This window comes from Arabidopsis thaliana, chromosome 5 (genome assembly GCF_000001735.4).
Source record: "Arabidopsis thaliana chromosome 5, partial sequence".
Taxonomy (NCBI): Eukaryota; Viridiplantae; Streptophyta; class Magnoliopsida; order Brassicales; family Brassicaceae; genus Arabidopsis; species Arabidopsis thaliana.
This window is the reverse complement of record NC_003076.8, coordinates 6163532-6191186: the sequence shown is the minus strand read 5'-3', so window position 1 is coordinate 6191186 and position 27655 is coordinate 6163532. Positions and strand designations below refer to the sequence as shown.

The 27655-nt window shown below is 34.8% G+C and overlaps 5 protein-coding genes, 1 long non-coding RNA gene and 1 other non-coding gene across 8 annotated transcripts; 5 read left to right on the top strand and 2 right to left on the bottom strand.

Annotated features, from left to right (window-relative positions):
• Positions 1 to 7148: 7148 nt before the first annotated feature.
• Positions 7149 to 8021, top strand: AT5G18600 (Thioredoxin superfamily protein). The gene has a single exon (NM_121865.4). The coding sequence runs from the start codon at positions 7413 to 7415 to the stop codon at positions 7719 to 7721; it is 309 nt and encodes a 102-aa protein (NP_197361.1). The 5' UTR covers positions 7149 to 7412; the 3' UTR covers positions 7722 to 8021.
• Positions 8022 to 8425: 404 nt separating this feature from the next.
• Positions 8426 to 12833, top strand: AT5G18590 (Galactose oxidase/kelch repeat superfamily protein). 2 transcript variants are annotated; one of them, NM_121864.4, is made up of 17 exons: positions 8426 to 8817; positions 8963 to 9038; positions 9404 to 9485; positions 9571 to 9693; positions 9776 to 9853; positions 9931 to 10035; positions 10120 to 10186; positions 10261 to 10322; positions 10424 to 10563; positions 10658 to 10784; positions 10864 to 10978; positions 11045 to 11133; positions 11239 to 11322; positions 11405 to 11776; positions 11858 to 12361; positions 12447 to 12506; positions 12591 to 12833. In NM_121864.4, exons 2-17 carry the CDS (start codon positions 9001 to 9003, stop codon positions 12669 to 12671), a joined length of 2127 nt encoding a protein of 708 aa, NP_197360.2. In that variant the 5' UTR covers positions 8426 to 8817; positions 8963 to 9000; the 3' UTR covers positions 12672 to 12833. The 2 variants fall into 2 exon arrangements, with proteins under 2 accessions (NP_197360.2, NP_850846.1); NM_180515.2 differs by having other exon boundaries at positions 8481 to 8817; positions 8926 to 9038.
• FASS (tonneau 2 (TON2)) lies at positions 12786 to 16215 on the bottom strand. Its single transcript, NM_121863.4, has 12 exons — positions 15892 to 16215; positions 15548 to 15639; positions 15330 to 15392; positions 15154 to 15252; positions 14910 to 15068; positions 14606 to 14677; positions 14330 to 14462; positions 14171 to 14235; positions 13984 to 14059; positions 13772 to 13873; positions 13494 to 13686; positions 12786 to 13219 (listed from the first exon to the last, which is right to left on the bottom strand). The coding sequence occupies exons 1-12, from the start codon at positions 16031 to 16033 to the stop codon at positions 12973 to 12975; spliced, it is 1443 nt and encodes a 480-aa protein (NP_568364.1). The 5' UTR covers positions 16034 to 16215; the 3' UTR covers positions 12786 to 12972.
• AT5G02905 lies at positions 13199 to 13483 on the top strand. Its single transcript, NR_142638.1, has one exon. It is a non-coding gene; the product is annotated as an other RNA (long non-coding RNA).
• AT5G02915 lies at positions 13296 to 13411 on the bottom strand. The gene has a single exon (NR_142639.1). It is a non-coding gene; the product is annotated as an other RNA (small nucleolar RNA).
• Positions 16216 to 16242: 27 nt separating the features above from the next.
• On the top strand, positions 16243 to 19615 carry EMB269 (GTP1/OBG family protein). The gene is made up of 6 exons (NM_121862.3): positions 16243 to 17469; positions 18039 to 18312; positions 18403 to 18694; positions 18781 to 18946; positions 19033 to 19141; positions 19250 to 19615. The coding sequence occupies exons 1-6, from the start codon at positions 16364 to 16366 to the stop codon at positions 19346 to 19348; spliced, it is 2046 nt and encodes a 681-aa protein (NP_197358.2). The 5' UTR covers positions 16243 to 16363; the 3' UTR covers positions 19349 to 19615.
• Positions 19616 to 25146: 5531 nt separating this feature from the next.
• PUCHI (Integrase-type DNA-binding superfamily protein) lies at positions 25147 to 26661 on the top strand. Its single transcript, NM_121861.3, has one exon. The coding sequence runs from the start codon at positions 25282 to 25284 to the stop codon at positions 26326 to 26328; it is 1047 nt and encodes a 348-aa protein (NP_197357.2). The 5' UTR covers positions 25147 to 25281; the 3' UTR covers positions 26329 to 26661.
• The last annotated feature ends 994 nt before the right edge of the window (positions 26662 to 27655 follow it).

Sequence of the window (27655 nt, the reverse complement as noted above, 5' to 3'; positions counted from 1 at the left end):
CATTGTTATTATTTAAAAACTTCTGTAGTTTCTTTTAAGAACTTACAAATACTATATGGCCTATGCATTAAGTATAAGTGTATAACTATCAGTAGTGTATTATATCCATGTACTATGCAAATTTTCTTGTATACAGATACAAAAATTAGTTTACTACAATTAAATTGTGATAGTTGTTAGAATCAGATTTAAGTTTTTAAAATACCTTACCTTCCTTCAGTACTGCTACATGAATTAGAGAATAATGTTTCAAAAATAATTATGTCTGGGATAATTAACTTGAAATGATTATTGCAACTGTAGTTTTCATTTCTATTCATTTGTATTTGACCAAGTATTTTAAAATTCATTCGAATTTGTTAATTAAAACAAACGTAAATAGTTGGTCATAAGTTTATGTTTTGTTTTTTTTAAGAATTCGATCTGTTTTAATATATACAGAATTAGATTTGAGTTTTATTTTCTATATATATTTGGATTTAGTAGAATTTCAGTGTAAATTACCTACAATTAAAAAAATGTTAACAAATAACCAGAATAATAACCTCCAAATGTCTTATGACACAAAAAAAAACTCATAACAGGAATCTTGTCGTATTTGAAACAAGTCATTTGGTCAAATTATAACGTCTATCAACTTTAAAAATAATTATGGCCTCTATTTTTTTTTCAAATTATAAAGCGAGTTTTCTAGAAAAGGAAAAGGTCTAATTTTAAATGCCGGCTCAAAAGAAACATCAAACAAGTTGACTCACGAGTCACAAAAAAAAAAAAAGACTATACATTTACTCCTCCAGCTTATTATTAACCGTTTAGTCTTTATATACTTCAAAAGATAAATTCACGTCTAAAAAGTAGTTCATATTTGTTCATACAAACATGGTAGTGGTACAAATCCTACTAATCAAACTTTGAAGCAAACAAACACCGAGTCATTGACCAAGAAAAACAATTAACGAACAACTTTGTAAATTTCTAAGAGACGTATTTTTTTTTGTATTACATCACTGATTTATGAAGCATTTTTAAACTACGATATATATTTTCTAGATCATCATTAACTTATATTGTATTGTAAATAATCTCTTATCGAACCGAATGTATTACTCCGAATGTCAAAAAAAAATCTTAAACGACACCAATCTAAGTTAATCGCGCGGGTTAACGGCTTCGTACTTCGTAGACAATGCAAATTTATACTTGCCTTCTTTTTTTCTTTACTCATGGTAGTCCACAAAACTTTTTGTTTGAGTCAAACATCAGCAAATTTGTGTAACGAATCTATAATTTTATAATCTGATATACATGCAATATCAACAAGTCTGTATGTGCCAGAGTGCGTTGTTAAGAAAATTTACATGTGCGAGTGCCACGCTCTTCACAATTACGTAATCTATTTAATTAGTTAAATACAACCGAATACTTAACTAATATATTTGAACCAAAAATTAAGTTAAACCACTACCTCCGGACCGGGATTTAGGAAATATAGCGGAGCGAAGGGATTTATCGTGTGTTCTAGGTACATCGTTGTCTCCATGTTCCACTGTTAAAGATAGAGCGACACGTGGCAGTTAAACAGCTATGGAGAGTTTCTTAACAAGACAATGCACATGAGCGTTGTGGATAATTGCCTCCGTTGTCGGAAAAAAAAAACATTATGGACTTTGTTACGTGATCAAGAGGACGTTTTTTTTAATACACTGATACCACCGTCGAACCCCTCATCGTATGACACGTGGAATAATTAAGTGTAGTCAATGATTGTTGACCAAACCCCCTTAACGTGTGCTTAAATTTTTTACAAAGATGTACTTAACAACTTTGTAACTTCAATTGTAACACAGATTCGGTGGCTGAACTTGTAATCTTTTAATTAGTTCAATTTAAATTTAGATTTATATGAGTTGTTTTAGTTTGCACAAAAGCAAATCACACTCTTTTGATCTCCTTTTTAGACAATTTTATAGTTAAAAAGAAATTTCATACGCGATAATTAATTCATTGTTATAGAGTAATTAATCCCTGCACTAACTTAACAACTGACTGTAGAAAAATATTCTTATGTATAGAAGTTGTCGTTCGGCAAATTATAACCATACAATTCTCCTTTTCACATTAGAGAATAATATGTGTATCAACATTGACTAATGACCAAATTTATAATCAGACTGACGTATGATAATCTGACGTATATCAGTGAATTTGACTATACATTTAGTTTTGTTTTTGGTAAACATTATACATTTAGTTCCCTTAAATAAGTAGTACATGATTCATAATTAAATCAGAATCCATGTTTTGTTTGGTAATCTTTAAATCAGAATCCATTATCCCTTCTTTTTTTTTTTTTGCTTGAAAGAGCTTGGTCCGGCAAAAGATAAAAAAAATTAGTAGTTTCCCAAATATCACGTAATATAAGGAAACGGGACCGAATTAATTGAAGCCTATAGTTACGTTACACGTAACCAGGACTAATAGTATAGAGGGGGTTCGCTTAATTTAATAATTCGTATCCAACCATACAATATATATAAAAATTAGAATTATGAGTTGTTGTTTTTTTAGTTTTTTTTTGCAAGAATTATGAGTTTATGACTAGCATAAAGTTTATATAAAATGATGGATCATTTTACGGTACGCAGATTTAATGTTAAGTAATATACACCTTAATAAATACACACAAAAAAATAATAAAAAAAATGAACAATTGGTATGGAAGTTCTGCTACTGGTTTTAAGTTTTTTTTTTTTTGGTAAGTGCTACTGGTATTAGTTTAGGTAGACTCCGGGGTAATCCAAAAAAAAAAAAAAATCAATTCCCATTTCAAAAATATAACGTTCTGATGAATTTGGAAAAAGAAAATAATGATATGCTTTATATGATATGATGATGAAAGTTGGAAAACGAAGTGACGTGTGTGGCTTTCTGCTAAATGATCCAATCTAGTTTTATTTCGACTTTGGAGGAACCGTGTGGTAAACGTTGTCAAAGCGCTGCCTAAAGTTAGCGTTCCAAAACAGTGAAACACGGATCTACACGTAACCGTTGAGTCATTTTGTTAATCTTGTATGAATTATTTGACCTTTTTTTTGTTGTGTTTTCAACTTCTCGTCTGTCGTAAGTCGTAACTACACCCAAAAAAAAACATGCTACTATACATTATGATTTTTAGTGAACTTTATTTACATAATTATTTAATTGGATTTGGCAAGCATTTCGTGGGTCGTATGGGCTTTATCTTGTACCAAGCAGCTTATCGGAGAAGTTAGGCCCTATAAAATGATGAGTTAGTTAAAAATAAAAGTAGTTGCAAGAACAAGAACTTAACTAAGAAGAGAGCACAAATGCTGATGAGAACACGCTAGTACGCCACGTTCTTTGGCATATTGGGCATTAGGGAACGTCTGATTATTAAGTTAATACTCCTTCTGCTGCCTCCAAATGCACTATATGGAAGCTTAAAATACGATCAAAAGAGATGATGAAGTACAAATAACACATTGGTAATTGTTGTTTGTATGACCGTTAAATGAAATGAGTTTGGTTCAAAGTTCTGATTTTTCTATCCGCCGCAGCATTGGCGCATTGCTTTTTTGTATACCATGATCTAATTTTGATCATAAATATGCTTTTTATCTGGTTCGTTGATTTTTGATAAAACAAAAAATCTTGTTCGTTGATAATTTTTCGATGTTGTTTATCTTTTCATATTCCAATTGTTCGGTTTTAATACATACACACACACACATACATATATGTGTTAAATTTTAATAAGTTAAAATTCTAACAACTGATATTGCCCTTTGGGATGCTATATAGCCAACACAATGTTTATCTATATTTTAGGTGCAAAAGAATCTACAATTTAATATCGCAAAAGGTGAATTTGTTTGACGCCAAAAAAGGAGAATTAATTTTTTTCCTTCAAAAACACAGACTTCTAAATAAAATTTTATTTGGGGCAAGAAATAAAAATGAGGAATATGATTCCGAATCGTTTTGTGGGAACACGCGTTCTCGGTAGCGGATTGGAACATTTTCTTAGCTGACGCCAAACTCATCTTTACCAATCTCATACATCCACGTAATTATAGAGATATGTAGACAAACACACGAATATATGTAAAGATAAAGAGAATTTTATTTTCCAAATAACTTTTTTCTGCATCTCTCTTATAATTTGAAATTTTATTTAGTTTTTAAGTCATGAATCGGTGTATGTATGCGATTTGAGTTGCAACCATACGACGTACGGGTGACAATACATGCATGGTAATATGTGACGCTGCGACCCGTCCTCGCTTTCTATTCCTATTTTCTTATCATCGTCGACATAGGTTATTATTAACTTAATTAATTTAGTAGGTTTATATATACAATTTTTAAAACCATAAAGTGTGGCATACATGTACATCACATGATTATTATAAAAATATAATAGCGCATTTTATTCTATATATAGGCTGTTCACGACATATTCAAATTGCATGACAGGAAAATATCACCTTTAAATTCTAAGAATACATTATCTTGTATTTAAGTATTGAAAGTTGACATTCTTTTCCTATTTTTATTTTGTATAACATATCCCATACGAAGACATATATATTGATCACCATATATCTTATCCTATAACGTACATATTTTCTTTGTTTCCGTATAATCTATATACTTCCCACTATACAAGAACCCTTTTAACAATATTTGTGTGCAACTAATGATTTTGGTCCCTCTAAACTTAATTCATCAATGGCCAGTATAAACCAAAATTTTAGGACTTCATTGGACAATAGTTTTCTTAAAATAATTTTATGTAATAGTACTACAACGCGATATATAAATTAAATCACATCATTTTTGTTATATCTATGTGTGATATACTGATATATATTTTGTAAAGTTTGACGAAAATAAAAAAGATCTATATTATATTTAGCAAACTAAGAATAACATATTGTAGGCATTTCCACCATGCATGCATGAACCAAATTTTGGCCATTGGTCTTCTAGCAGGCCAAACTTTGAGGTCCAAGAGTCGTACATGCAACCATCATCGAATCTGTAGTTATCGTTTTATGATATATGTAAGCAAGTCTATAAAGGAGCATCTGCAGTTTGGAAAAAGAAAGGTTCTTTTATGTATTGGATAAATGTTCTTTTCGCGTGCTTGTAGCCATCAACACATCCCAACCAAGGATTCGGTGGAATTATTAACTAAAAGGCCAATTACTTTGAAGAGGTTATAAATAAATCCTACTAAATCAAGGATGACAATTGTTCTATATTATAAATATATAATCGTCAGAATGTCAATGAAATAATAGCATCACGTTTGCTTCTTGAAACAAGCTTTGCAGTCACATATACCCTATTTATAAACAGATTTAGTTATTTGGAAAATTATCACATACCAGTTATATATGTCTTCTTCTGTTATAAAGCTGTTGAGTCGAACCATTAATTAATATTTATATGTACATGTGATTAATCTCAAAATGTTTGGCATGTTGCAATGGACCGTACGTCTAGGTCACGCATCTTATCCGACATCATGGGACCAGATCACGACATGGTCTAGTGAGAATATATATGCATATCTAAAATGATCTTGGTCTGATTGCTGATGCATTGTTTTCCCACATCTTAAAGATCATGCATGGGCCGGGTCTAACCCATCGTCGGCTACCAATTGATCTTGGGGTGATTTTGAAGGGGAGGGGTAATGACCATTTCTTGGGTTCGAGTTCTACCAACAGATAATTAACATTAGTAATTTCTGGTCCAAAGAGACTATAACTCCTCGGTTGCCGAAAAGAACAAAAAATCATGGGCACAATGCATGCTTTTGATGTTTGTGTGCATTTAAAAACAAAATACACATTGTTTAAGCTAACCAATAAAACATGATTAGCGAAATGGAATTTTAAATAGATCTCGTGTTTGCCTGAAAAAGTTATTTAAAGGGGACCTCAAGGGCATATATACATACAAGTCTGTATGTGTTTTTACTTTCATACGTATTCTCGATTCGTTGTCCTTAAAATTCGTTAGTCACCATGAAAGCAAATGAAATGCTTAGCTCATACGTAGAATCTTTCTCTCTTCCTCTCACTTATAATTATTACTTCTTTTTTTTTGATGAGTTACAAAATGTGGAAGTGGCGAGTCGAGAATAGAATCCTCACGTTGGAGAAGGGGACGTGGCCTAAAGAAAAAAAGAGCCCTCGTTTTGGATAACTATTTCTCCAACTCATAAGATGCCTTCTGATAGGCTTTACATATTCCGTTTTTAGAGAGAAAGAAAGAGAGAGACTCAAATCTAACAAAATGCATATGCAAGAAATCCAACTTAATTAGCTCTAAACCTTATAGTTAGTAATTATGGTAGGAAACATTCGGAAACTTATAATGTTTTTCGTTGGTCGTGAAACTTAAAAACGATTAGAGGATCCTAATTAGATATTAACTTAATTCGAATTTAAAGTGCAGAATCAAATCTCATGAACACTTTTTGATGCTAATCCTCAAAGGACTAGGTGGGAGCTAGGTATCCTAATTGTACATAAAAATAATTATCGACATTAGATTGAGTAGAATGCTAGATTTACAGGATTACTATTTTAAAAAAACTCAACTGTCGAAAATTACTTATAAATGCGCATGCATGATCCAGTGACTTATCAACGGGATGTCTATCTAGTTACTTTTTCAAAAAAATCCGTGATTTTATCTGATTTTTCAATATATTGTAGCTACGAAATCTAGTAAATTTTTGTTGAGTCACAATGAGTTATAGCCGAGAACAATATAAACCTTATTAACAATACAAACCTTATTAAAAACAATATAAACCAACCCTTCTCCTTTATTAATCAATCATTTAGGTATTTATTTAATATTACTTGAGATTGACTATTGTCTATTGATCGACTATAGATCGCTTTATGGAACCGTACAAAGGACATTCTCACCTTTTAGAGATGACTATATACATAGGTCTAATTCTAAATGCCAAATGGACAATAAAAATGAAAAGTAAAGATAAGTTCGAAAATCATTAGATTCTCAATCACTTACATTTTGTGATCCAAAATAAAATTGAACTTGTTGTCGCTTTCGGACACGATATCCTTAGAAACAAAATCCCAACATATTTCCCCATCTAATCCAATAATATCATCGTCTTCTCTGCCTCTATATAAACTAACACTTACTCACCTATTTCATATATCCACACAACATTTACACAATACCCTTATTCTCCACGTAGAATCAAGAGTACTTCTTTTCCTTAAATCTCTACAAAAAAAAAATCGATCTATATACTAAGAGATCATAAATATAGATTCATAGACCTATTTAAGAAACGACTTAAGAAGCTGTTGGATCATATACCATATAAAATAGCAATGGATATGATAACGAAGATGGTGATGGAGAGACCGGTGGTGATTTACAGCAAGAGCTCTTGCTGTATGTCTCACACGATCAAGACTTTGCTCTGCGATTTCGGAGCAAATCCAGCGGTTTACGAGCTGGATGAGATATCTAGAGGGAGGGAGATCGAGCAGGCGTTGTTGCGGCTCGGGTGTAGCCCCGCAGTTCCGGGCGTTTTCATTGGTGGAGAGTTGGTCGGTGGAGCCAACGAGGTCATGAGTCTACATCTTAACGGATCCTTGATTCCCATGCTTAAGCGGGCTGGTGCATTGTGGGTTTGACTTATCATGTTTTTAACTAGTTTACTTAACACTAAGTTAAGTACGCAGAATAATTTTAACACATCTATGATCTTGGCATGGTGATATGATGAGTCCACGTCGGATCAATAATCAGTGTGTTGTCTTTTTTTTTTTGGTTGTCTTACTTTAAGATATGTATCGACTGATACGAACTTCTATGAAATAAAAATATATTGACCTGCATAAACTAATATACTAAATGAAGAAAAATAAGATTGCAAACTAATAATACTTTTTTGGAGGGCTCGGACAAAAATTACCGAAAAATCAATATTTGACTTTACACAACAGCAAAAACTTGAAACTAGTAGCCAACGACATCTTAATAATAATCCATTTGTCATTTGTCAAAGGTAAAGTAAATATCCATTATTTGCCTATAAATTAAGTTGACGTTTTATTTATTTTTCTTCATGTAGATGATTAATGAATTTATTAACAATTTTTTTTATTGCTGTGACTTGTGACTCTGTTTTTCTTGTTTCCCCTAAAATCACTAAATTTTTAAAATAGTTTATATAATTTATACTATATTATAAAAACAATGTAAAAAAGTAAAAACTAGCAAAGTCTTACTATATTTGAAAGAGATGGATCGAAAAGACATTTTCAAAAGAAGCTGGGACCCACAAAGGCGTCGCAAATCGCGAGCATTAAATATCTTCGGCGAACTCGTAAACTCCAATCACATACTTGCGCAGAAACAGACAAAACATGTTGCCATAACTCAACGAACCATCAAAGACATCAAGAGACGGTCTCTTTCTCTCTCTGTCTCTAGTCTCTACTCTCGAACGGGCTAAGCTCAGATCATTACAAGATTCGCTTTTGTGCTGAACTTGGTCCCATTCATTAGTTATTTGCTTAAAGACAACATTTTTATATGCTTCCGTTAGCTAAATCCATCACTCCCCCCTTCAATCATTTCCCTGCTCTGCTGGCCCCAGAAACAGCTTGCTAGGATTCACTACGACGTCGTTTCGGGTTCGTCTCCAGCTGTGGATAATGGCTATTCTCTGAAATTGATTCTATTCACTATTTTGTTACTGGGGATTTTCTCAGCAAACCAAAACAGGTTAGTTTTGGCCTGTTATGTGGATCTCTGTTTCTTTGGATTTTGGTAAACTTCTGTATCTTAGATTCGCAAAGTTAAGAAAAAGTTAGATAAATTTCTTGCTTTTAGGCATCTTAGGATGATGACAATGTGAGCTTTTTGCTAGGATTTATTTTTTCTGGGGATTTCTGAGATTGGAAGAAAATGTTCAGCTTTTCAAAGAGGCGCATGAGACTTGGCAGGTTAGTCTTTCTTTTACCCTTATGTAAAATCAGATCACCTTTTTGTGGGTCTCTTTTGATTTTCTGAAAGTTGCCAACTTTTTGGGGTTTCTTTTAACTTTTTCAATTTTTTTACATTTTAAGCGGATTTAGGAATCACCTTTTGGAGAATCCTCCTGTTTAAGCTTACTACAAAAGCAACTCTTATAATATTGTTATAGGATCAAGTATTGGTCCTTTCTTTAGTCCTATGAAGTACCATTGATTCTTGATTTGGGGTTTCTATTTTTAGATTGATAAACAATTTTTTAATCAATATTTGGTTCATGGTTACTAAAGATTCAACTGATTATGCTTCTTTTCTGAATGGGGATGTAATTGATCAGAGTTAAGAAGGTACAGCTCTCGGATTCTGTTCAAGGATATAAGAGTCCTTTACGAGTGACCAAACGCGCTGATAGCTCTAGTGTAAGTTATATAAGAAGACTGCAATACTTAACTGGTTTTTTGATAACATTGACTGTTATTTGATTTGTAAGCAAACATGATGCAGAATGAAGCTGCTGTTGCTGCAACTAGTTATTCTGATGAACTTGATTTCCAGCCTTCATCAGGGAATTCCGAAAATTGGATGGTGTTATCGGTTAATGGCGAAAAACCCGCTCCACGCTTTAATGTAACGGGTTTCTCTTCCAGTCATTAGCTTCTCAAGTCTGAACTGTGTTGAAACACTAATTGTTTTAATTACTTTTATGCAGCATGCAGCGGCGACTATTGGGAACAAAATGATAGTAGTTGGTGGAGAGTCTGGTAGTGGCTTGTTGGATGATGTACAGGTAAAATGACTATGGACTAATCAAATCCTAATAGTATTTGGTTAAAGAGATTGATATTCTCAGTTTTGCATCTACAGGTGCTTAACTTTGATTCATGTACATGGTCCACCGCATCTTCAAAAGTTTACTTATCGCCGAGTAGTCTTCCTCTCATGATCCCTGCTTGGAAAGGCCATTGCTTGGTAATTGATTGCTAGTTTGAGCAAAGATGTTTCTGTTTTGTTGTTTTACACCTTTTTGTTTTGATTGTTTTTATCCGTTGTTAGGTCTCTTGGGGTAAAAAAGTGCTGTTGGTGGGTGGAAAAACAGATCCTAGCAGTGATAGAGTTTCAGGTTAAACATTGTTGTTTTGATTCAAAAGTTTTCACATTGTTGTTTGAATTCTAAAGTTTATATATTTTTGGCAGTGTGGGCATTTGATACTGATTCGGAATGCTGGTCACTAATGGATGCAAAAGGAGACTTACCGGTAACTCTCAGTCCTCATTATACATTTAGAAGTTTGTGGCTTTATGGTTTGGATTGTGAAGTGACTTGAGAAAAAAATCTGATTTGGATATGAAAATGCAGGTCAGTCGCAGCGGTCACACAGTGGTGAGGGCTAGTTCGGTATTGATACTATTCGGTGGTGAAGACTCTAAGAAGAGGAAACTAAACGATCTTCATATGTTTGATCTCAAATCATCCACATGGCTTCCTCTTAATTGCACGTGAGTTTTTACTTTTTAACATTTTTCTGATGATTGTTTACATTGAACTCCTACTTGTGATTTCTTGATACGGTTCTTCTCATTAAAAAAACAGAGGAACACGGCCGTGTGCAAGGTCACATCATGTAGCCACGTTATTCGACGACAAAATTCTGTTTGTGTTTGGAGGTTCGGGCAAGAACAAAACACTAAATGACTTATACTCACTCGACTTTGAAACGGTAATACTTATTGCTATAATGTTTTTTATTTATTTGGTTTCTTGACATTGAACATCTCTTATCTCTTGGTGTCATCAAGATGGTATGGTCAAGAATAAAGATAAGAGGATTTCACCCATCACCAAGAGCGGGTAGTTGTGGAGTTCTTTGCGGTACTAAATGGTATATAACCGGAGGAGGAAGCAGAAAGAAGAGTAAGTTCTACTTCGAAACTGCGCTAAATGTTACCTGGATCTTACAAGTTTGCTTTGCTTTTCCAGGACATGCGGAAACATTGGTCTTCGATATCCTTAAGGTCGAGTGGTCTGTAGCAAGCATCTCCTCTCAATCTTCTGTCACATCCAACAAGGTGGATAAATAGAAAAATCACATTCTTATATGTAACTAACTTGTATATTCTTTCAACCCCATCTGTTAAAAGCTCAGTTATTGTCTTGTGGTATGTTTGAAATAGGGATTTAGTCTAGTTCTTCTGCAACACAAGGATAAAGATTTCCTTGTAGCTTTTGGAGGAACGAAAAAAGATCCTTCAAATCAGGTTCGAGCCTTATCATTCCGCTGTATTGTTCAAGATCTCAATTTATGTATGTGTTTTGATGCTATGTCTGAACTATGAAAAGGTCGATGCTTTTACCATTGACAAGAACAAGAGTGAATCACCAACACATCCGCAAACAACTTCCAAGAAAAACCCCGGCCGGTTACTGTTTGGAAAAAGATCTTCTTCCTCGGCAGTTTTAACCTCTGATGAATCGGTTAAAGCCTCTTCACAGAGGCTGATTGATTCAGTTGCCAGACAGAAACTTGCTTCAGCCATTGAAGAGCATGGTGGCTCTGGTAGAAGGTCTTTATCAGAGATTGCTTTCGGTGATCATCGTAACCCACCTTCTGGAAATGTCTCTTTGCGTAAACAGTTTAGCACCGAAGAGGAATACAGAGCGGTGATTGAACCCGCAAAGTGTTCAGAAGAAGACATTTCCGTGCCTCCTCCGGTATATATAGTTAGTTCATGATTCACCTGCATTTATTGACGTTCTTGAATTTGCTTTTAAAACGTCTTGTCTTGGTTTCAGACCACAGATGACAATACTGGAGGAGCAAAGATTACAGCAGAGAAAACACTTTCTATGGTTTCTGACCGTGAAATCTTAAGTCTCCAGAAGCAATGCTCTGAAACATATCCTTTAGAAAACGTTGATGGCGCCTTGATATTCCAAGAAATGGATAATATCAACTTTGCAGGATCAGCGTCCTCATCGAGCGTGTACCAATTCCATGAAGCGAAAATGACGGCTCTTATAAGAAGAAATGGGATTCTGGAAGGGCAGTTAGAAGCAGCATTGGCGGGAAGAGAGGCGGCTGAGAGGAATGTGTCGGTTGCGTTGAGGAGCAAACAAGAGACTGATAAAAAGTTATCTGACGCCATGAGAGATGTTGAATTGCTTAAGGAGAAGCTGACCGGGTTAGAGCTCGCTCAAGAGGAAGCTAATAGTTTGTCAAACATGGTTCACTCCGACAATGTCAGGCTTGAGCATGATGTAGCGTTCCTCAAAGCTGTCCTAGACGATACACAAAAGGTAAAATAATCCTAGTAGATATACAAGCGTTTTCAAAAGACTGAGGATTAAAGTTTAATACCGTTTTGTGTTATGGGTTTTGTAGGAGTTGCATTCAACAAGAGGAGTTCTTGCAGGAGAAAGAGCAAGAGCGTTCCAGTTGCAGGTGTCATCATAATCATCAATAGACTCTATTCAAATTTGCATTTTCAAAATGTAGTATTGTTCTAAAAACTTGAGATGAACGCAGGTTGAAGTGTTTCATCTGAAGCAAAGATTACAATCTCTAGAGAACAGAGCTGCTACACCCAGAAAGCCTTTCCATGTCTAAACACAGACCAGAGACAACACGATAACTTTTATGACTTCCATTTTGTAGTACTCGAGACATGACTGAATTCATGTGTGTTGTGGAGTAATGTATAATAGAAGTGAATTCAGAAATGTCAAAAATCAAATCAGATCCCAAGTAGAATAAGACAAGTGACGATATAAACAGCCATTTCATTAAACGTCACCAACTAATAAGCTTACAAAGATACACACACATGAGATGAGACTGTTTACTAGTGCGAGACTTTTGATCTCAATGATTTAGCATTTTTTTTAGGTAGACATAGAAAATAACATTATCACTGAGACTCTTCCTCAGGTGGTTCTTCTTCTTCTTGAAGAAGGTTCTCACGGTTGTCATGAGCCCAGAAGCCACGCACATCTATAAGCATGCTCGCAACGGTTCCACCTTGTTTACATCCCAAGAGATCACCCAGAGTGATCTTTAATGGGTCAGACGGTTTCACCATGTCCCAGATCTCGTCTCGAACATCTTCTATGCACAGTTCATAGTTCCCACCTTCTATCCATTTCTGGTGAACATCTCTGCAAGTTAAACAGATGAATTCAGAAGAGAGACAATGGCATTATCACACATCAATGGTGTGTTTGATATGCACTAGTGTCTTTGCAGATATGAGACTCGCGGAACAAAGCTCAGCTTCCGCAAGCAGGAAATGCAGAGTGTTTATTTAGGAAGATTGTATCAGATAACATCACAACTCTTTGATGCTCCCCTTCTTTACTTCCATGTTTCAAACAAAATTTACTAAAAAGTAAGAAACCAAACAGATTCAGTCGCTTCATAGAGATTCATTACCTGAAAAGAGAGTGAATATCAGCAGTAGTGAGAAAGCCTCTCCCTTGGAGATCAAGGCAACGGAATAAATACGTCAAACCCTCTGGAGTATCTTTGTTCTCCAAAGCAAGAACAAAATCGAGGAAACTGTCAAAGTCCATTTCCCGGGAATTGCCTGCCACGATTTTACCACGGCGGACATGCTCATCGAACACTAAAAAAACAAAGGGGAATTAGTATACTAAGCGTGTCTCGATCAGTACCACGAGCCTACAATCACCAAAAGGGCTTAAATTTACCTCTTTCAATGAAAATCTCAGTTAGGGTCCCATCAGCATATTCTTTAAGTTCTTGTTTGCACAGCGATCCACTCATATCTTTATCAAGTGCGAGGAACATATCTACAGAAGAAAGAGAAACTCTAGATCAATCTCCATTTTAGTTCTTAATATGACATAACGAGAGTTGTTTCCAGTTCTCTGCAGCTATTAAGACAAAATAGCACACCCACCACATATGCGTTGGGCTGAAGTCAAAGAGAACCAATTTTCTGCCTGTTCAGTGTCTGTGACTTCCTCCTCGCTTTCCTAACGTTGAGTAACCAAGGAACAATCAGAAAACACAAGCAAGTAGCTTATGAAAGTGGAAAGTTATACGGTGACGAAGCTGTATGTCATACATCCTTCAACTAAACTTACCTGATGCAATTCCATTAGTTCCTGCAGACAGTTACTGAGCAGTATCTTTTTAATGCAGGCTCTTCCTGTACGCAAAAAATATCACATTTACGAGCGATTGAATACTGGGTCAAAGAAATTTCTAATTGCCTAATAATAATAATATTTTCTTTCACTTACCTCGCCTATGGGGATCACAGAAGAAGAAAAACTTTTGTGAAGCTATGCGGCAATACATTTGATTAAAGGCCGGAGGCATGTCTCTCAGTTGTGCCAGATTAGGGATTAGACCACCAATATAGGACTCCATTTCCTATAATAACAACAGCAAGTAGACTAACTGTAAGGAACTTGACATAAAAGTCAACACCATTTGACATTTGCAGGTAGGACGACTACCTAAAGAATCTTGAGCCAATTCTAAAGTTAAAGCTTTAGAGCCACTTGAGTACTTACATCAGAATGAAGGAAACCATCAGAGTCTTCGTCAAGCTCACTCATATCAATCCTAGCTTGTGTAAGCGACACCTGAATAGTGTTGAACATATGATTAATCAAAACAAGTATTAACTATAGTTGTTTAAGTAAAAGACACGCCAAATTAAAAAAACTTGAAAAACAAACATCCAAAACTAGCAAAGCTGGTGTCACTCAAACACAGTACCAAAGAATATTTAGCTTATGGCGACAGATGATATTCAGCCAATGAACAAAAATGATACCCAAAGACATGACATTATAAAAACATAAGGATACTCACCGTGCGCATCACATAAAGATAAAACGGTAAAATGGCAATCCTCCCAGCCTCATCCTTCTCAAATTTCATGAAATTGGATGGGCTAAAAAACCGGCGACATTTGGGACCGATTTGTTCAGTGCATACAGAGGCAATGTGACAGAAGTCTTCATAGTTCATCTACATGAAAAAGACAGCGCAATATCAGCATCATTGTTAACATAGTTTCAGCTCCAGAGAAAAATCCTATAAAAGATGCACGTACCTTTTCAGCACCAGTGGCATCATCAATCACACAATTTTCTCTCAAACAAACCCACATAGCAGCCAAATCATCAGCGTTTAACAAAAGATCCGATTGTTTCTGTGGGAATTAATCAACATATCGAAGTGAGCAAAAACATTAAACTTCTTCTGAATAATTAAGAGCAGGCGAAATACCTTCAAGAAACGGTACTTTGCAAGCTTCTGGACCCTTTGACTAATAGATCCTTCTTCTGGTTTCTGAACCAAGAGTAAAGGAACAAAATTTTATTGCCTAACACGAATACTTAAAAGGAAAAACAACTTCTATGAAGTGTATAACACAATGCAATATTTTAACCGAGTAGTGCCTTGAAATGCAAAGGCAATCATTTTATACAGAGTAAGGGACATGCCTTCTTGTAGAAACTCGGTATTGTGCCTGCTTCTTGGCTTTTCTGTTGCTTCTCTTTAAAAATCTCGAGCAAGATTCTCTTCGTCTCAAGCTCTACAAAACAATGAACACAAACCCTTATCAAACTAAGCAAAACCAAAGACTCTATCACAGTTAAACATAGTCTTTCAATACATAGACATGTAAATTCAGGAACTTTACTCATATTGAAAACACAACGAGCTCTAAAATGTGATCAAAGATTCAAACTTTACAGAATTTATGACATCATCACAAGCTAAAAGATAAAAAAACTACAGACTGTCCCAACAACCAAAACGCAACAACCGGCAAAAGGAACATTACCCATTAGAGCTTCGGATCCTAATCCGGCACCGGAACCAATATATCGTCGTAGATTTCTAACCCAAAGCATCGAAGACGCCGGTGGGATCTTCCTCTGCGTCGATGTATCATGACTCTCACCATCGCTAGATCCGCTATACATTCTCGGAGATCGTCACAACCCTCGACGATAAATGTTAGTCACCAAATGAAGCAGAGAGATTAAAACCCTTAAATAGAATGGTGAGACTGAACCAGGAACTGCAGAAACCCTAAAGCGCCCCCTTTCTCTCTCTCTCCCTCTCTGGAGCTCAATCTGCGAGATCCAAGCTTCAAACTTCAAAGGTAATAAAAGTTTCTCCTTGTTTGCTATATAAGTCCTCAATTTTATACTACTTTTGATTGTAACCCCCTTTACTTTGAAAAATCAATATTTAGTACAAAATGTTGTTTATATCACATAAAGTCCCGTTAAGATTTATCAGAGAAACAAATGGCTTCCATATCCATTAACTGTTTCTTCACTCCTCAAGCTCTAGCCCGACCCAGTAGGACGAGGAAGATTTTCGCTAAACCTGACAAAGTCTCGGGAAGAACCCGAAGCCCTAGAAAAACGAAGCTTCAACGCGAAGTCGAGCTTAAATCTCGAGGCGGTGATAAACTCCAGCCAGTTTCTGATGCCGGCGGCGAAGCCACTACTTATACACGTCTTCCTCCTAGGGAAGATTACTATGATGTCTCTCTTTTGTCTTCATCTTATTTAAAAGTTTCTGAAGAAGTGAAGCTATCTGAGTCCAATGTCGCGAGGGTTGAGGAAAAGATTGAAACTTTGAGGGAAATTGAGGAAGAAGAGAAAGAAAAGGAGGTGAAGAGTTATGATGATGATGATATTTGGGGAAATTACAGAAGATTAGATGTGTTTGAAGGGAGTTCAAGATCAATTGATGAAGATGATGAAGATTGGGAAGACGAAGTGTTTGAGTATGGTGATGAAACTGATGCGGAGAAAGATGATAGTGAAGGGTCTGAATTGAAGGATGGAGAAGTGTTATGTTTCTCCGGTGAAGAGGAAGAGGATGAAATTGGGGTGAAGGAGAAAGGAGTTCCGGCTGTGATGAGGTGTTTCGATAGAGCGAAGATATATGTTAGAGCCGGAGATGGAGGGAATGGTGTGGTGGCGTTTAGGAGAGAAAAGTTTGTTCCTTTTGGAGGACCTTCAGGTGGAGATGGAGGGAGAGGAGGGAATGTGTATGTAGAGGTTGATGGGTCTATGAATTCGTTGTTGCCATTTCGCAAGAGTGTGCATTTCAGGGCGGGACGTGGGGAACATGGGAGAGGGAAGATGCAGAGTGGAGCTAAAGGTGATAATGTCGTGGTGAAAGTGGCTCCTGGGACGGTGGTTAGACAGGCTAGAGAGGTTGGGAGTGAGGTGGAGGGTGAGGAAGGGGAGGAGAAGGAGGTGCTTTTGGAGTTGTTGCATCCGGGACAGAGGGCGTTGTTGTTGCCTGGAGGGAGAGGTGGACGAGGGAATGCTTCGTTTAAGTCGGGGATGAATAAAGTTCCTAGGATTGCTGAGAATGGCGAAGAAGGTCCTGAAATGTAAGTGTGTATTTTTCTTCATTTTTGAGCTGGTTTTAGTTTAGTGTGTTGATGATGGTTACAAGCTTTGATAGGATAAACTAATCACAGAAGCTAGATTGTTCAAAGATGTAAAAATTTCATTTTGGTTTAGGAACAGTTGATTTGTATTTCTTTTGTTTGGTAAAGCTTGATGTTTACATGTGAGCCCTGCTTCCTTCATTCGATCATCTGGGTTAGGTTTAGTATCTCGGTTAATCTCCAGAGGAAATCTCATCTTGTAAGTAATGCTCACTATACAAGAATTTATATATAGATACAGGTACAGGACTTTTGAAAGTCTTCCATTGCTGACTCTGCTAGTAGAAAAGCTCATGTTGATAGAGGTATGTTAGAGTATTATGAACGGATATGAGTTTCTGGGTTATCTATAGACTGGATTGGGTACTCTTAGAGTCCAACACTATCATGCTGTTGGAGAATTATGAGACTGTGTTTGCCTTTAGGAAATGTAATATGTGGTTCATATATATATTTTTTTTTTTCTGGGAAGCTCTGATTCCCAATTATAACTTTACATATGCCTATAGGTGGCTGGACTTAGAACTGAAACTGGTCGCAGACGTAGGTATTGTGGGTGCTCCAAATGCAGGAAAAAGCACATTGTTGAGCGTGATAAGTGCCGCACAGCCAACCATAGCAAATTACCCATTCACCACATTACTTCCCAATCTAGGTGTGGTTTCATTTGATTACGATTCAACAATGGTGGTCGCAGATCTTCCTGGTTTGCTCGAAGGAGCGCACAGAGGCTTCGGTTTAGGCCATGAGTTTCTTCGGCACACTGAGAGATGTTCAGCACTGGTAAAACAACTGTCTTTAGAATTTAGATTCAAATCTTTATACTTCATTTTTGCTTTTTTCTAAGAAGACCCTTTCTTTTGTGGTTTAAAGGTACATGTTGTGGATGGTTCAGCTCCACAACCTGAACTTGAGTTTGAAGCTGTTCGTCTCGAACTCGAACTATTCAGTCCTGAGATCGCCGAGAAGCCTTACGTAGTGGCATACAACAAAATGGACCTCCCAGATGCTTACGAGAAGTGGCCAATGTTTCAAGAAACTCTCCGTGCCCGTGGGATTGAACCTTTTTGTATGAGCGCAGTACAAAGAGAAGGTACACATGAAGTAATCTCGTCCGTTTATGAACTCCTGAAGAAGTACAGAGCAGCCAATGCAGAACCCAAAGGTGTGGTTTACTTTTACTTTGGCATAATAGAATGATATCGCGCTTATGCAGTGTATTGATGGGGTTTGTTTTCAAATTTGCTATAGCATTGTTCGATCAAGCAAATGAGAATCTGGACCATGTAGCTAAGAAGATTGATAAGGAACGACGAGCAGCCATTAATGAGTTTGAGGTCTTCCGCGATAGCGGTACTAGGGCTTGGCATGTAGTTGGAGCCGGGCTTCAACGTTTTGTCCAGATGACTAACTGGAGGTATGAGTTGAACTACAGCCATAATTCATGCAATCTAACTAATCAAGTGTCACTAACCAATGTCGATGTGATTTGTGTTTGGATAGGTACATGGATTCAGACAAAAGGTTTCAGCATGTACTTGATGCTTGTGGTGTGAATAAATCACTGAAGAATATGGGCGTTAAAGAAGGCGATACCGTCATCGTAGGAGAGGTTTGTTTGAGTTTCTCTGAACCTTTTGTTTGTTCAGCATGTACTTGATGCTTTTGTTAGTCTGTTGATGAACATTCACAATGTGTGTGTGTGTGTGTGTGTGAATAGATGGAGTTGATATGGCATGATTCAGCCAATGGCTCGAGCCGTCCCACAGATTCAAACAAGACTTCGACAGACTCAGTCAGATGGCCTCAATGGAAATGAACCATTTAAGGTCTCTCTTGGTGTTAGACTGTTTCTTTAACCGACGAAGGAAGTGAATCAGATTACTTTTTCGGTCATTGGATTGAACCGGTCGCAGATCATTGAATCAATTTTTTTAGATGTACTATTATAATGTAGAGATGACGTATTTATAATTATCTATATATACATTTTTGCAACACTTTTATGAAATAAATCCTCAAGTTGAGGATTTATTTACAATCCAATGTCATTGGCATTTAATATTTTAACAATTTTATTCTCAAATCTAAATATAAATCAATTTTGTTACTAAAATTTAGAAAACTAAAATAAATATATCACAACAATCATTTAAATCTTTCCAAATCTAAAGTAAAATATACTACTCACTAATATTCCTTTTTAAGAGGATCAATTAGCATTAACGGTATATTATTATTGATATATATGAACTTTATAAAACATTAATAATATTTATCCTTATAAAAAACATTAAAATATCATGAAACGAGTTATATAGCGGGACGGGTTTGGATTGATATAACACGGGTTAAATCTTTATTTATTATTTTATCATTACCAAAATTTTTATTTACAATATTATATAAAATTATATAACTTTAGTACTAAATTTAAAACCATAAAATTTAATATTATTATATATATGAATAAAACATTTGTCCCGTGGTGTACCACGGACTAAATCCTAGTATGTATTATTTTCAAATCAAAATAAACTAAATAATTTATCATTTATCATTTCTTAATTGAGATTTGTTATGGTCGGATGTACCTAAAAAAATACATAATCATTAAATTTTAAAAATCATTATTTGTAGAAAACAAATACTCTCGTGATATCTTGCTGGTTAAAATGTAATTTAACAAAAATTATTTACAACAGTTTGCGAATTATCTATACTTTCTTAGCTCTTGGTAACAAATGAGACACAATAAGTTGATAATATTTGATATCAGAATTGGTTACAACTTACCGGAAATATGTGTACCCTGCTCGAGTTGTGTTTGAAGTGAACATATGAAGACCGGTATTCAAATTCGGTGAAAACAAACCGGCCGGTTTATAAAAAAAAAAACAGGAAGAGAAGAAACGGGAAGGAGGGTTATGGTCTAGAAAGAAAATCACAGAGTCAGTTCTCAATCTCAAATATCAGCCGTCCAATCCAAATCAGACGGTCCGTACGAGAGAAGATTTTCTTTTTGACTACACCACATCATCATCAAACAGACACAACTATCACTTCTCTCTCTGTTTTAAGTTGGAAGATCGCAGCCGTAAAATGCAACAGACAACATCCATCGCTCAGATCACGACACGTACGCAAAGTAGGTTACTTTTTGTGTGTTCCTCGTTGTCGCGTGCGGCAACAGTATCTTACGTGTCATCGACAGTGTCCCACATAGTATGTGCACGAACTAGGTTCGGTGGGGGCTTCTTCCTAGCTTACGTGTTTACTTCCCATTGGTTGAGATTCTGTGGGGGCTACTCTTAGCTTACGTGTTTACTTCTCATTGGTTTATTTGTTCCTTCCCGAAGTATTTATCCAATTGTCTTTCGTTTCTAAAGTGCCTTGTTTGGTTCCGTGTGTTTCGACTTTCCAACATTGTATTACGTACTATGTACTGTATGTTTTTTAATTTATTAAACCATATTGAAATTGTAATTAAAATTAATATTGTTCTTGTTTGTTTAGTTCTAATCAAAGCTCTATAGTCGACAAAAAAAACTATATTTTATATGCCGTATGTTGTCATTAATATACAAATTATTTAACGATGTAAGCAATCTAACTATTATTTAAAGCTATTAGAGAGAGATAGAGAGAAGCACATGGAGAGCATAAACATAATTTAGGATAGAATTATGATATATTACTAGGTGCCACGAGTGTGTTTTGATCACCTGACTTTAATTACAAATGGATAGTAAATAAAAGGATCGGAGCTTATAACTTTCCAATAATTTACCCAAATTCTAGAACAACTTAATTATTAATTTAATATACACGAGTGCAATCACACAGAGAAAAGAAGAAGTAGGATCCTCTGGTTTCTGAGCAAAACATTGAATAATACCGAAAGACATCAAACTTTTAAACATAAAAATCGAAATTGTTAAATAGGATATCATCATTCTTAATTTACACTTTCTTTAGATGAAAAAAAATTCATTTAAAACATTACAGGATTGATAAATATAAACGAATTTAGTAAGAATAACTATTGATACTAATTAATTTGAATCTTCATGACCTTGTTTTGTCGGAAACATATGTAATTCAATAGCAAACTAATAGTGAAGCCCCACTTGGCTTTTTGGTCACACTGTCTAGACTCTCGTCAAAGTCCAAGTTTGTTCTAAGACAACCTTTACCCCTAAATCCCGGGGATGTCCTTTTGACACAAAAGAAAATTTAAATCACAACAAATTTATTAAATTTCATAAGAAAAAGTTTTGGCTTTTCATTAGCTGTTCAAAATTTTCTGAATATTTCCTTTGCCTTTTTTTGGAGAAATGTGAAGAAATTCTCCATTCATAAACCCAAGAAAGCCTCGATCACATGGAACTTGACTAAAAAGATTTCCACCCAAAAGTGTTCAATACTTCAATAGTGCAATCCCAATATCGTGCACAAAGCCAGTTGGGATTATCACATGTTATCTTAAATTATTTACCCATATTTTGAAAACACGTACAAAGAGATAGTTTATTTTTGCCTCTCTGAGTTTTTGTAGGGAAAATTCAGATTAACTTCAAATCTTTCAACCATTACGTAAGTTCTATATTAACAATAGCAAACGTCGACATTTATAAGTAAACAATTATCCCGTGCAACATAACAAAAATATTGAACTATAACCATTTAACCAATGGGATAGTATTTTTTGTATATTCATAAGTTATAATTTTTATGAATCTCAATATGTATATATATAAAATTCCTTTTCAAATTTGATGAACTAAAATAATGAGGCATAAATACCAAAAGTTTAGGTATTAATTAGTTGCTGACTTGCTGTGAATTATACTTTCATGTATTATTTTTGACTCATTATAAATACTCCAAAACATTTCGACAAAATAATATCAATTTTATACGAGAATATCTTCGTCTTTTAGATAAATATAATGAATATAGGTGTAGATAAATTATCATATTTAAGAAAAACCAATGTATAGTTGATTGAATTACATTATCACTAATTATAATTTCAGTGGTAATAATGCGTAAAAACAATTTATGTATACGGGAAAAATAATCAAATGTAAGGTTAGTCCCACATCAACTTCAAAATCTTAGTGGAGTAGTCAAGGGTCGTCTGATTCTTATATAGCTTAAGCTTGTCTTTAACCCCAATTCTTAAAAGGGATGACATATATTAATAAATTCACCCAATTAAGCATTTATTACTTTATTCTAATCATTACGTTTTAGAACTCTATGTAACATCCGGACACGAATTAAAGTTCTGTAAAATTTGCCTACAGTTTTGATGCAAACATTCCTACCTATACAATTGATTAGTTGTATAGTACCACTCTATATTTCGGCCTAATAATCCGATATAAATTTAGGTAAAATTAATCTTTGTTTTGATAAAACTTCAGTAGAGTTATATCTGGCGCACAACATTTTTGGTGTGTTTGGTAAATTGTATCGCTAGGATCGGAACGGTTGCACCAGAAGATGATGACTATATCGTGGTCCGACCACAATTGTATTACTGTTGTATTAGTCAAAGATATAATTCTAAAAGAGCCAAAATTAATATCATCATATATTATAGTATTAATAGTTTGACTCATTTATACTATGAAAAAAGAATTATAATTTTCATTCCCAATGCCATTAAGCAATGTGCAAAAAGCTTTACCAAGAATCGTCACATTTCCAACCCTTAATACAAGGAGTCCATCACACTTTTGTACCGTAGCCCATTCGGTTAAAAAGGCAAGGTATTCATTCAAATCTAATTAATTTGATTGTTGGTTTACGTGGCTTATATGACGTAGTATTTGTTTTTGCTACAAAAACTTGTGTAGTCATTTGCAGGATTTCTATTAATGCTCGTATATATTTACGTAAGTTTTTGCTAAAAAGGCTAATATATACTTGCATATTACGTACTTCACACCAAAAGTACTAACTTATCCATATATATGAGCATTAGCCTTTTATAACATCATCAAATTAGATATACTAAAGATTATCTAACAGACTAACACTTAACCAAAAAGATTTCAATACAGATCAAAGCTTATCACACCAAATCTATATGTTTGCCTTTATTGAGTTCTACTATAAGAATTTTTGTATATGTATTCTTCCCAAGACTAATTAGTTAATGAAAATATGTACTCTCTTATTAACTAGAACGTTCTATTAATTATACATTTTTTCGAACATGGAATACATAAAAATATCAATCTAAATTCCACAATGACTGAAACGTAAGTGTTCTTACTCTTTTGAAAAGTTTGATTAAAGTCTCTAAACTAAATAATCCAGAGTTTGATTAGAGCTCATAGTCATCTTCTAATTGTTCTGTTTTTCTTTGAACTCTTACTTAACAGTCGTGTTATCGTTGACTATGAGCAATTTTCTTGATTCATCAATAGAACTGTTGTCGGGTAAGGCATTAACTTCCTAATGCAATCATATATGAAAATAGACGAAGCTCCTATGTATATATATATAATCCTACAAAACTACAAACACAAAGAGACTAAGATTGTTGTTGACTTGTGCTTGTTTGCAACTTTGCATACAAGGACATCAATACAAAATTGTCCACTGAGCTATTTAATTAAAACCAAATTTATACGTACTTCCTAAGCATTTTAATTTTTGTTTAGTTCATCGTGTCTTTCTCTAAACCACTCCCATTGAAAAATCAGAACAAGGTGACAAAATTGTTCTCATTTCTATTTCCGCTTAAAATGCGGGTAACCATGTGATTTGATCAGGGGTTGTAGAAACTAACACTGATTTTGAAATATATTTATTTTTGAATTGTTGATATATTGTGTTAGAAAATAACATTATCGAACCTACCTCAGTGCACTCAAATTAATTGGACATCCTTATCGTAATTAGCAATGCATGCATATCATCTCAAGGATATATCAATTAAGTAGGGGATTTAACCTAAAGAAATATATCGATTATTTTTACGTAGACCCTTGACCTTTAGGCTAAGGTATGTAGGGTTATTATGCATGTTGCACGTGACCACTAAGTAGATTATTTGAGTTAATCAATTAGCTTGATCCCATTGAAATAGAAGATTCAAATAGGATGATGCAATATATACATCACAATTACTTTTCTTAAGTTACTCGGTACTTAGTATGTATTTATTACTTGTTCTTTCTTCTAACTCGAGATTGGTTACTGTGACATTCCAGATTTTGCTGTAGTTCCAATGATTCTTGGCCTCTGTTTTAGGCTTTCATAAGTAGCCATCCGTGTATATACATACATATATATACTGTACACACAGTTAAAATTAAGACTGTTTTAAAAAAAGAAACCCTTAATAATAATCAGTCAATTAAGCTGTTTAAAATTTGTATGAATTTATTTCAGCTGGTTAAGCCATATAAAAATCCAACTAATGTGTCAGCGTTTTTTTTTTTGTTTTTTTTGTCGTTGATGCAAAATATAATATCTTTGGAAATATAATAAAAGAAACAAAACAAAAGATGGTCTACTAAAAGCAGTTGAATCAAAAGTGAAGTCTCTCTATCTTCTCTCTCTATCAAGCTCATTGTCTCTCTATTTATAACAACACTTCACTTCCATTCTCAAACAGCACCATCATCTTTAGACAGAAGCAAAGCCAAAAAAAAACTTACTCATCATAAGATATCTTTAACCAAAACCCTAAAAGAAACCTCCTTTCAAAAAAACCATTTCTTCATCATCATGTCAACCTCCAAAACCCTAGACCATAATAAACCATTTGAAACATCCCAAACGCAAATGGGTTTTGCTCTGATCCACCAAAACACATCCGCCAACACAACCACCACCACCACAACCGGCGAGAGACGAGGCCGGAGATCAAAGCAAGCGGAGCCAGGGAGGTTCCTAGGAGTCCGGAGACGTCCATGGGGTCGTTACGCAGCCGAGATAAGAGATCCAACCACCAAAGAACGTCACTGGCTAGGCACTTTCGACACAGCTCACGAAGCTGCTCTTGCCTACGATAGAGCTGCTCTTTCAATGAGAGGTACTCAAGCTCGAACCAACTTCGTCTACACTCCAACTGATGTCCACACCATCCTCACAAACCCTAATCTCCACTCTCTCATTGTCTCTCCTTACAATAACAACCAATCTTTCTTACCAAACTCTTCTCCACAGTTTGTCATCGATCATCATCCTCATTATCAAAACTATCATCAACCACAACAACCTAAACACACTCTCCCCCAAACTGTCTTACCCGCGGCTTCTTTCAAAACGCCAGTTCGTCATCAAAGCGTGGATATTCAAGCGTTTGGTAATAGTCCTCAAAACTCATCTTCTAACGGCTCGTTATCTTCTTCACTAGACGAAGAAAACAACTTCTTCTTCTCTTTAACAAGCGAAGAACATAATAAGTCCAATAACAACTCGGGTTACTTGGATTGCATTGTCCCAAACCACTGCCTTAAACCACCTCCGGAGGCCACCACCACCCAAAATCAAGCCGGAGCTAGTTTCACAACTCCGGTAGCAAGCAAAGCCTCTGAACCATATGGAGGGTTTAGTAATAGCTACTTCGAAGATGGTGAGATGATGATGATGAATCATCATGAGTTTGGTTCGTGTGATCTCTCTGCCATGATCACGAACTATGGTGCTGCTGCCGCTTCAATGTCAATGGAAGATTACGGGATGATGGAGCCGCAAGATTTATCTTCTTCTTCTATCGCTGCTTTTGGAGATGTCGTTGCAGACACTACAGGCTTCTACTCAGTCTTTTAGAACATTCTATATTATATATGTTTTTTATATATGCAATAATATTATTAGTATTTACGTTATTCGATGGTCGTTTGATTGTTGTTGTTAACTATATGTTATCGACTTTATTATATAAATCCTGCTTATTGTTTCATGCATCATAAGGTTACCTTACCTTGAAGTTTTGATTTGTTTTTTCTTTAATTTGTATTATGGTTTTGATTAGCAAAAAGGGATAATCCGAGTTGTATTAAAGACCACTTTTTGTCCATGCTACTTCGACACACTCATTATGTATATTTTATAAGTGTGCTATATTATAATAATAATGAAATCAAATGACTTGCTCCAAACGGATAAATGACTAGGATCGGAGTGAACAACTAATATATCACATGTAATATTAGGATTATAAGATCAGATGCAAATACCCCATTTTTCTATTTTTGATCAGTATGTGCTCAGATATTATGATTATTTTATGACAGTTATAAATTTTGACGTTAGTTTGAATTATAACATAATTGAGAGTCTAAGTTATAAAATTTAAAATTTAAAATTAGTGAATGTGAGATGGACTTTTAGTGAAGTAGCATGATGGTGTTTTTGGTCGTTAAACATGTGTTTTGGTCATGACTTGTTTGGTATTTCATTGCACAATCACTGTTTCATGTCTCCCTCCTTTTGCCTATATTTTGCCTTAACTTTTGTCTACAACAACTCAACATCACAACTCTTTATTTCATTTTTAAATCTGTTTAAGGTTTTTGACTTTCTTTCATAGAACTCAATTAGTGCCTTCTCCAATGTTGATCAACTATACACTTTTTTTGTTAACTCAACAAAGATCCAATCCTGTTATACTAGTCAAACATATATACGTTGGGAATTCATCATATATATATATGCTTCACAATTTGTCTAGCTTCAAATTAAATAACTTCCAAATAGTTACTGAAATTTGTATTGTTAATTATCTGTTTTGCATGCGTCAATATATATAACGATTTAGGCAAAATGTTCATTTTACTATAAGAAAAAAATAAATTAACTCGATAAAGACTGTAGAGTATGTGAAAAATATTTTAAAACAATCGATATTTTAATTTTAAAAAGAATTAAACAATCGATTAATATCTCCACAACTATGTGAAGTCTACTGTAACTCGTATATAAAGACATGTATATCTTTAATCTTTAAACAGTCTTAATTATGGTAGATCTAAGTAGTAACTCAGAGAAAAAGCATTTAATGATTAGGAGTAGTTTTTATTGGGTTGTTGAGAACTTTAGTTGTGATGTTTTCAGTGAACAAACTCATGATTATGGTTTTTCTGTTGTTTGAGTA